This window comes from Physella acuta, unplaced genomic scaffold, assembly GCF_028476545.2.
Source record: "Physella acuta isolate Inbredline_101_S28 unplaced genomic scaffold, ASM2847654v3 ptg000235l, whole genome shotgun sequence".
In the NCBI taxonomy this organism is placed as follows: domain Eukaryota; kingdom Metazoa; phylum Mollusca; class Gastropoda; family Physidae; genus Physella; species Physella acuta.
In genome coordinates this window covers 312,997-324,042 of record NW_026731754.1, presented here as the reverse complement: position 1 = coordinate 324,042, position 11,046 = coordinate 312,997, and the positions used below count along the sequence as shown (strand labels likewise).

The 11,046-nt window shown below is 34.1% G+C and overlaps 1 protein-coding gene across 3 annotated transcripts in view; it reads right to left on the bottom strand.

The window, feature by feature from the left end:
• Nucleotides 1-467: 467 nt before the first annotated feature.
• LOC131938144 (uncharacterized) overlaps nt 468-11,046 on the bottom strand; it is a 70,763-nt gene continuing 60,184 nt past the window's right edge. The window contains exons 1-6 of one of the 3 annotated variants that reach the window (XM_059296058.1): nt 9,163-9,253; nt 3,069-3,174; nt 2,675-2,786; nt 2,337-2,396; nt 1,897-1,962; nt 468-1,737 (exon numbers count right to left, since the gene is read on the bottom strand). In XM_059296058.1, the coding sequence (XP_059152041.1) occupies nt 824-1,737; nt 1,897-1,927 (945 nt within the window). In that variant the 5' untranslated portion in view covers nt 1,928-1,962; nt 2,337-2,396; nt 2,675-2,786; nt 3,069-3,174; nt 9,163-9,253 and the 3' untranslated portion in view covers nt 468-823. Of the gene's footprint in view, nt 1,738-1,896; nt 1,963-2,336; nt 2,397-2,674; nt 2,787-3,068; nt 3,175-9,162; nt 9,254-11,046 lie in introns of those variants that run through there. The other 2 variants (XM_059296060.1, XM_059296057.1) reach the window with 2 other exon arrangements.

The following is an 11,046-nucleotide window of genomic DNA, read 5'->3' as shown; positions in this document are numbered from 1 at the left end:
ACAGTATTAGAAACTTTACGAAAATTACGGCGCCCCACGTTTTTGATCGCTTATAGTAGAGTGATCGCTTGCATTATTGTGATGTATAGCATTTATTTTCTACTTTTTAGTTCAATCAGAAAACGTGGGTTTTTAAAAACTTTTTTAATGATTATTATTCACATTTCTATTGAGCAGATCTAGAAGCGACGAAGTATCTAAATATAGTATGCGATGTGTCAAATATTTTTAAATGATTAGAATTCCTCATTTTTCTAATTATCTCATTTAAATTAGTCTTACGGGTGTATTGAGCATAAACAAATGGACTTTGTTGTAAAGTTTAAACTTACAACCCATGACAACCTGGCGCGAAAATCGAAATTACAACATGAGCTGTTTAACAACAACTTAAACATCAACAGACAACAAAGATTAAAATAACAACAGTAAAAATATATTTTATTTTACCATTAAATGTTGTTTAGTGTGAACATTTTGTAAGTAAATACAAACAGTATGAATATGACATTTAGCAGGTAGGTTACATTTAATTAACAGGTAATAGCCAGCCTATAAGTATATGACAACAATTTGCCGACAAAAATTATAAGCAAATTATTTACAACATTTGAAACAAAAAAAACCCTCTAAAACCCATCAATGTACACGTAAATTATAACGGTTAAACGGTTTACATCAATTAAACATTTGTTTAATCATTTAAACGTAATAAAATGTTTACAAGACATGCAGGTATTAACACAAACAGTTTAATGACAGGAAGTTCCGCCATTTTGTTTGTTTACATTGTGTAGACAAGGGGAGAGAACCAAAAGCTACATCAGTAGAAATCCTCCACACTATAATTTCCTTTAGAGTTTGATCCACTGTGGGGATGGTGATGCAACGAACCGACACATCCCAGCCTGTAGACAGACGCTCCACTGGAGCCTGGACATGTACATGTTGTGTACCAGTACCTTGTCCAGTCATCCCTCTCACGTTTGTTTGTCCATTGTCCTACAGAGACCTGTTTAGGACAGCCATGAGGATGTGACACTATAACGGTCAACTTGTCCACATCAACAAATCTCCAGTATTTGTCCCTTACTTCCTTACATAGATCATCAAAGCGCCGACACATCTTGTCCAGTTCATCAATCAACTTTAAGTCACATGTCACATATCTCAACTGACACCAGTCTCTCTCAATGTCTGGCCTATACCCCACCTCCCAGCCATGAAGACTAACCACTGGACTTTTATTGTCATCAAAACCTAAAACACACCTGGTCTGTCTCGCCTCATTGTCATCAAACACCACGTGTGTGGCTGTCAACACACAAACCTTCCCCCACACTTTGCTGGGTGTGGCAGAGACTTGACACTTGGCACAACGACAAGGTCCCCTTCTGTCACTCTGTGTGTACTTCTTACCACTCCACACCCTCCCCGTCCCTAACCTCATCACGTGACTTCCTCTGTCATCATAACATGGATATGGAACTTGAGTGCCTCGGTAAAACTCTGGTCTCTCTAGACTGGTGAATTTAGTCTTTACCTGGACAGTTAGGGCTGCCAATCTTTTGATTGTCTCAGACATGAGGTCGTCGTCATGGTAACGTGAGGGGAGACAACTTGCTTTGAAATCTTTGAGAGGTATAAAACCTTTGTGACCTGGATTCTTCTTACAGCCAGTAACATGTTTGTGTAGATCAGCTTCTCCTCCATAGCACATCTCAGCTTCATGATTTCCTACAGGAACAGACAACAAATTATTTCTCTAGCAACAGATTTAATGATAAACTGCATTTTAATGGAACAAGTTTACTACTGTCATTTAGATATTAAACTAGCAGATATATATTAAACTGTTTACATTATAATTGCCTTAACTGTTTTAGTATATCTTACCTGGATGAAATACACCTGATTCTTCAATCATTATTTGCTTGTTTTGAATTTCACAGCTTGCTACAACTGAAACAATGTATAAGTTTAATTTCCATCTTACAGAAAAAACACAATGTTACAAAAGTGCTAATTTAATAATAGCGAATAATTTAAATTTTACAGACATGTATTTCTAAATTTTCACTTTCTACTACATCTTTAATATTCAATCGCCCTTTATAATGTGTTGCAAAAATGTTTTTAAACAGCCAATGTGAAAAAAGGCCCTCTGTGCCTACTGCTACTGTTGTGAAATAGAGCTATAATTATTATGACATTTATTGTAACAGTACACAATTTTTTTACCTGTACAGCTTGATAAGCAATAACAGATGCTTTCAGAGATGTAAAACAAATTACCTGACCATTTTTAAATGAATTTAAATCAACTTTTTTCTTACCTGAATTGCGTGGCTCCTGTTTCCTTTTTGGCTTTCAGTAGGAATCGCCCATGGCCTATACTGCAGTAGTATAAAATAAGTACTTTATATACCAGTAATAATCTTAAAAATTATTTAAACATCTTAAGATTTGTTTTAATTCTAAAAAAATTATTCTATAGGAAAATTGAAAATGGTTAAATTAGCAAAATAGGTCATAACTTTAGGCTTTATAGTATCAAATTGTTATATACTAAGCAGTCTATATAAAAATAAAATATTAATGTAAATAGCAATACTTATTTCTTCTTGTCTAACAACTAAAAAAAATGTAAGTTTCTAAATGTTTGAACACTTACAACTTGGAGACTATTCAATGTTTCAGCTTGAACCTTGACTACAAACACCTTTCTATTCTCAAGTAAATGATGTTAGAATAAACAGATAGTTGTCCGACCTTGAAATCATGCTCTGAAATAATACAATATAGTATAACAACATATGTCATATAATACATATATACCATATAATATAATTAATTTTTACTCTTTATTGATAACGGTGGTGGTGAAGGAAATTCACAAATGTGACTAATTTTTGTTATACAAATTATATTACCAAGTAAGCTATGGCCTACTAGAGTTTGTTTAAAATTTAATATTTTACCAAAAATGAGTTTAAATTTAAATAAATTAAATTATGTAATATTTAGCAACATTTTTATCAAAATTCAAAGAATTAAATATAGCTTACAATATTCACACAATTTAAGCACTTTAATGTTGCCCTTAAACACAACCACTTTTCTTGCTAGGATGGAACGGCATTTGAACACACAGCAGAATCAAAACTTCAACACCTGAAAGCATACAATTAAGGCTAGATAAACATAGGTACCCTTTAAACTTTAAAAGTATTATAAAGTAAACAAAGTCATGTAATTGGCTGGAGATTGTGTTAAGACATTTAGCACCCTTTAGTTATACAAGTAGGTCCTCCATTATATTTCAATGACTGTAAGATATTTAACCACAACCTCAGCTCTTGGCTGCTAGCCCAAGTCAAAAGAAGGTCTAGATCTAGAATTTTGAAAGTTTTCTTTAAACTAGAGCTAGTGTGTGGCAACATACAAAAATTACTTTTTAAAACTATTCTAACCGTCTAACAACTCAAACCCTATGTCAGTCTATAACTCTAGGACCCTAGGATGGTTTCCACTTCACTAATTTAGCCATTTAATTTGAATATAGATCTAGACAGACTATGGGGAAACTAGTCTAATTTTTGAAGAGCTAGAAATCTAGATCTAGTCTATCTAGATTAGTCTAGAAAACTCTAGAATTCAAGATCTAGATTCTAGACTTACTGAATTCTAAATCTACTAGTTACTAGATCTAGTAGATTCTAAATACTTGACTAGATCTACTTACTAGAGTCTGGATTGTGATCTAGATCTAGAGTTCTTAGCCGATCTGCACAATGCCCAACGCCAGAGTCACTCTGCGGTTTTATTTAGATCCATAGATAATCTAGATCTAGCTACTTTATTTTGATGTTGTATGCAAAAATGCAGTTTTTGAAATTTGATCTAGTAACTATTAGTATTAGATAATTAGAGTGAAGTCTAGATTTTAAATCTAGAGAGCGAGAGATCTATCTAGATCAGGGGTCTCCAAACTTTTCAGTCCGAGGGCCGCATTAACTATCAAATTTCAGTTCGGGGGCCAGTTTCTTCCAATCATGTCTTTGATTTTTCTGGGCAAAGTTCCTCAGCCTTCACCAACAAACGATTTTACCTTGGACAAAAAGATCTCCGCGGGCCGGATGAGAGGACTTCGCGGGCCGTATCCGGCCCGCGGGCCGTAGTTTGGAGACCCCTGATCTAGATCTAGAAGAATATTATATAGATCTAGGCCTTTAAGTATACATTTTATAGGGTGTGGGGAAATTGCGAGACGCGAAAAGCGAAATGGCGAGGCGGGAAAATGCGAGAAGGGCGCGAAAACGGTCGGTCACGTGACTTTTTTGTCTCGCATTTTACCACAAGCCGATACTTACACTGAGTGGTGTTGAAATGCGAAGATTTCTGCGAAAAATTAACCGCACCCGATTTTCAGTGGTATTTGGTCCAGACTTCAAAGATGTTTCGTTTACATTGCTAAAACTTCCGATTTTTCCGTCCCTAGACATACTGATGTTTTGTCAACTCCCCCCATCTTTTGTGTCGACTTAGAATACCACCTTGTTCGAAACCGACGGAAATACCGCCGACGATAGATCAACTTCTGTCTTTTGTGAGGAACGCCGAGGCCGCCTGATTTACCGTCTTTGAAGATCGCCTTGCCCGGATCCGCTGCCGCCGCAAATATATTTTCTATTGTTGCATAGAAAATTTGTATTATAGCCGCCGCCTACGATTTTTTCTAGCTTTTTTTTTACCATATAAATCTAAGCACAAGGATATATATATATATATATATATATATATATATATATATATATATATATATATATATATATATATATATATATATATATATATATATATATATATTGTTACGACTGTGGGGGCATAGATTGGAGGGGTAGGGTTGACGAGAGACGTGACCCAGACTAAACAGGTATTGACGAAGACGATTAGCGGTGTACGTGTTGCAATTAGATTGTAATTACGGACGACGGCATCATCAATGGGGGTAGGTGTAGCAGACACGTATCTAGTTGGCCTGGGTGACCGTAATGGGGGTAGTTTATTAGCAGGGTCTGACACTTTAATCAGGCACGACAGAACTGTTGGCGACATGTAAATTAGGGTAGACCGGATGGGGGAGACAAAGAAGTGAGGACTAGGAGGGTTAAGACAGTCAGGGTACGGCAGCTCACCAGTTAGGACGTGTAGTTGTAGACAGTATAGTTTAGACTAGGTGGTAGGATTTTTGTGTTGTATTTTGATGGCGGTTACTTTTCAATATATTGTATCTCTGTTGTGAAGATTAAACTTACGTTGTTATGGAAAAGGTGTTCGTTATATTTAACGTGTGTTCTTGTCTACCTCTCCTCCTAAATCGAAAGATCTAGGTAGGTCGGGTCGTAACAATATATATATATATATATATATATATATATATATATATATATATATATATATATATATATATATATATATATATATATATATATAATTTATTATTTATTATTTCCATAAATAAGTCAGAAAAAATAACATCAAATTAAGCATGCGATTACTGCCCTATGTGAAGATGAGGACTAGATTAACCCTCCCTTACGTGTTGCTTATTCCTAAGCTTTTATGAACTCTCAATGCCTCCAGTTTTTTTCCCTTACTTACTGTTTGGGGAAAAAATAAAGTGACGTCACCGATATTATCAGTTGCTCGTGCTATATCGTAAGCTATGGGCCTACTTCAAATATTTTTAAAACCAAGTTGAACTTATCTGAATTTTTTGGTTTTGGTGGTGGTGTTTTTTGGGGTCTTCCATAAATGACGTCACACTCGTAGGGGGGGGGTCTGTAATTTTATGACGATGTGTGATGAGGGGGAGGAGGGGGGGGGGGGGGGGTTAGATGTGAAGTCACACTATAAACATGAGCGGGCTAGATTTTTAAATTAATCCCGACTGAGACGGGATTTTCCTCTCGCTAACAAGAGCGGGCGATGACAGTAGCACAGCAACGATGTTAGGATTTTTAAATAGATAGATCTAGATATAGATCTATCTTCTTAGTATCTAGATAAAAAATAACAACATACAACACTCGTGTTAAAGGGTATGGCTAAATCCTTGTTTATTTTAAAAAAAAATAATTTAAATAAATAAAGATGGAAAAAAAAAGAAAAAAAAAACATTTTTCGCAAAAATTGTCTCGCTATTTACCCTTAATTCCGCAGGTATGTCTCGCATTACCTTTTCGCATTTTCCCGCCTCGCCATTTCGCTTTTCGCGTCTCGCAATTTCCCCACACCCCATTTTATACGATTATATAGTCTATATAATAGAGCTCTATATAATTATAAGAATATAAGATCTAGATTTTTTTCTAGTCTAGATAAAAAAAACTAGATCTCTAGATCTTATAGAATTTATCTAATTCTAATCTAGCTAAATCTACTGATCTAGACTAGCTTCTGGATCTAGATTCTAGTCTAGTTTTAGATCTAGAATCTAGATAGTCTAGATCTAGATTAGATTGTTACTTTTTAACTTTTTAGTTAGTAGATCTAGATCTGGATTTCTTCTATATCTAGATCTAAGTCTAGATCTAGTCTAGATCTAGTCAATCTACACTGGATCTAATCTAGATATAGATCTAGATTCTAAATCTACTAACGAGAATCTAGATCTAGATAACGTAGTTAGTAGATCTAGGTCTGGAATAAAGTCTAGACAAGAATCTACATCTAGATCCTTGATCTAGAATCTCGATCTAGATTCTAGATCAGAGTTTCTTCCAGGCATCTCTTCGGGGGGGAGGGGTGGCGAGTCGCCCCCCCCCCCCCCCGAATTTTTTTTACCGCACCCCCATACGAAATGAAATTTATATAATTGATATAGAAAATATATACTTTTAACAGTGTCCGCCCCCCCCCCCCCCCCGAAGAAAGTCTACCGCCCCCCCCCCCCGAAAATTTCAAGTGCCCCCCCGGAGAAAAAAGTCTGGAAGAAACACTGTTCTAGATCTAGATCTAGATCTAGAATCTAGATCTAGATCTAGTAGATCTATGTGTTGAGTATAGTCTCAAGTCTCAGTATACTTAGTCTTGTAGTCTCCGTAACGGCGGTATAGTTATAGTCAACTACACACTACTACACAGCTGACCAACAAGATATACATCTAACCATCTAATTAACTAATATATTACTGGTACGTACTACACCAAGTAGGCCTACCGGTTTGCTAATGAAATGACGCGAAATGATCGTCTGCTGTAAAACTGGTTTAACTTTTTGAAGTATCAATACCATAATTTATCAGTTAACATTCCATTTAGGCCTTAAGTTACAGAATTAAGGCTATTTTACGGGGATTATTTTTTTTTAAAAGCTTTAAAGTCTGTATATTTTAAACACAGCATCTATCTTTTTTAAATTTCAACATTTTGTAAGGCTATAATGTATCTCGGTAATAGTAGAACGTTTAATTATTTTAAATATGGGGCAAGTGAAGTACAGTTCACTTGTTTCTGTGACAATGGCAACATTACGACATAATTAATAAGTGATGATATTTTAATGTGTTTGAAAACGTTTCATATTTTGATCTTATTAATTTTTTCTTGGGAAATTCAATTTGATTATTTCCGTTAATTTCAAAACTATTGTGTCTACGGAGAAACAAAAACTAAAATGTGTTTTAAACAATGCATAACTTATTTAACAATAACTTACTTCAGATCGATTTTAAAAACCCACTTGGCCAATAAAATCTATTTGCATTTCTTCGTTCTTAACCATGCCACCTATCATATTATCTTTCATATTTAAAACGTCACAGCACCACATCTTCTCCACACACACCCCCCACACACACACCTTGCCTCCTACCCTCGCAATGCTTGACATTAAGCTCGACTCCTCCCAAAAAAAAACAAAAACTCACATAACATATCCGTATTGAACTTACTAAAAAGGTTCAGTTCAGTTATTGGCAAACCATGAACAAAAATTAAACAGAAACTGTTTTTATAAAAAAGCAGATCCACAGCTTGGTCAAATAAAGTAACACAATTTGGCAGCTACATATATATATATATATATATATATATATATATATATATATATATATATATATATATATATATATATATATATATATATATATATATATATATATATATATATATATATATAGTAGCATTGACCTTTGACAACATTTTGTAAAGTTATACAGAATTTCACTGTTACCGTTTAACGAAACGCACGTGGAATGTGGGGAGGGGGGAAACATAGTGAAATAGTTAAGTATCTGTGGTTTGGGGGGGGGGGGTGTTGGTGTGGTATATTTTAAACTTAATATTGATATAAATTTAAAATCTTTAATTTTTGTGTATGCAGATTTAATAAGATTTAAAAAGTTAAATTCACAAAGTCAAATTCGTGTGTGCAGATAGGTCGAAGCTTAATAATAGGTATTCAATTTTCTTTACTTAGTCAATATGATGTGTATAAGTAATTTCAACATGTAATATATTACACACATTTCTATATATCTATTAGTTTATTTTAATCATCTGCATTCGAATAATACATAAAACCTAACTATGATTTTATACTGCATATGTATATATATATATATATATATATATATATATATATATATATATATACTAAAGTTAAGGTTGTATGGTACAATTCATTACAGGCCATTATATTTGTTTGTGGTCTCCTACTAAATCTGTTTATTTTTGTGACGATCTGTAACGACATGTTATTGGTAGGTAAATGTTGTTTTAAAAAACGTGTCGCGATTTATGGATGACTCCCAAAACATTTTTTCGTCTAATGTGGTTATCATACAAGCGATACAACAATATTGTTTTTAAAATATGTAAAGAGCTTGTTACTGTATTTTTAAAAATTTAGATAGCTTAAAAATAGTAAAAAAATATAAAAATAAAATACATAATGTTTATTAAATAGGCACCCACAGAAAGCATTGAAATATTAATGTTTTAAATTGTCAAAATAAAATCAATAGCATTTGTTAAAGATATGAACATACTCATTTGGTTATGATAAAAAGACATACTATTTATTTCTTCTATAGTGGTATTAGACAGTACAATTAAAAACACACATATTGAACTGGCTATTGCATGTTTACTTACAAGAAAAGGTTAGGTTAACGCTTCTTCGATTGCTGCTCTGTCTGTGTACTGGTAGCTCTTGGTTTCAAGGCTTATGTATACATAGACGATTCTGAAAATAGACACGACCTGTGTAGATCTGGGGAAATCCCTGCATGACTTTTATGTTAGTGTTGTTGACGTCGACATAAACCGTTAGAAATAGAAGGTCATGTGGGTAACGACTTAAACGACAATATGTGGTGGATGGTGATTGGTGATAATAAGGCTAAGAACTTGGACATGTTGTACATAGAGAGGAGCTATGAAATGTTCTTTTATTGGGGGGGGGTGGGTGAAGTGAGGGAGAGCTGGTCTTTCTGTAGTGTCAATACTTATTTCGTTGGATAGCGGGTCGTTTAAATAGTCAGACAAAAACATTTACTGACCCGCCATTATTGAGTTCTGGGTCCGGGACATACGAGGCTCTTTGTTCTTATGTGTGTCGACTACAATACGATTTTACAAATGCGCTTTGTCTTGTAATAACTACTTAAAGTTTAAACTCATTCGTTCCATAATAATACGTTTTATGTCTCGTTTTATTTTTCAGTCATGTTCATATTCTCTTGTACCACAAGACACTACAGAGAGAGAGAGAGAGAGAGAGAGAGAGAGAGAGAGAGAAAGAGAGAGAGAGATCCGTCTATAAATTAGATTCCTTCAGTCATAGTTTATTCTGTGCTTAACATCTTTACTTACCTCAATAAATGGAAGCTCAACCTGATCGCTTCTTATTAATTCATTACTAAAATAAATCTTACCTTTCTTTTGTGTTGAATGTATTAAGATCGTGGTTGTTTTATAGTTATGAATAAAAGCCTTGACGTAACGTAAAGAGGACATAACACGTCGGTTGGCAAACAGCCAGGATATTTTGTAAAAAAATATGCGTGTTATGGGGGGGGGGGGGCTACGTGTTGGCCAGATTTTTTTCTCATTTATTAATTTCAACTATTAAATAGTGTATTACTTTTAAATTGTAAATATTTATACTCTTAAAAAAGCGTATGTTGTTTTGAAATGTAAGTATTTTATTTAGGTCTTTACTTTAAGTAAACAAACAGTTAGATACATATTCAATTGAAATGTTCCTATGTTTTTTATCTCGTCTTTCTCAAAATTTGATGTTCTGGCATGTTTGGGATTGTGATATTTAATTACAAATTAGTGATGTTACCTGCATTATTGTCATGGTGATATGACCTAACAATGCATTCGACACTGTTAGCAAAACAAAGTTGTTTAAAGATAGAATGCGAGACTTTCTAAGCATTATTTTTTTAAAATCAGTTACCCCAGAATTATCGAGAGAAAACTACTGGGCAGTTTATTACTGTAAAATGAAGACGTTGAAGGAAAATATTATTAAAACACACACACACACACACATATATATATATATATATATATATATATATATATATATATATATATATATATATATATATATATATATAATTATATAGATTTACCTTACATAATGGTTTTAATAACTAAATTTAAAAATTTAAAAGACGTTTAAAACTTTTATAAAGAGTAAACTTAGAGCGACAGGCACACCGTTGTCAATAGCTGTAACTTGAAACACCTCTTGTTCTGGTGGTCGTTGATTGAGGGCACGTAGTGGGGTGGGGGAGAGGCAGTGGGTGGGGGTTACTGTTTACCTGTAGCTCTAGGCTACAAACGCTGCCAGCACCGAGCTAAAAATAATTCTTTACATAAGAAATAAGTTAGTTGTTTGGTATTCCCGAAGGTAAAACCATGTTAAGAAAAGTGTGTTGTACAATTTATCAGAGGCGTAGCGACCCTTCCCGGCGCCCGGGGACAAACTTTCAATTTGGCGCCCCCTCGGGAGCAAATTTT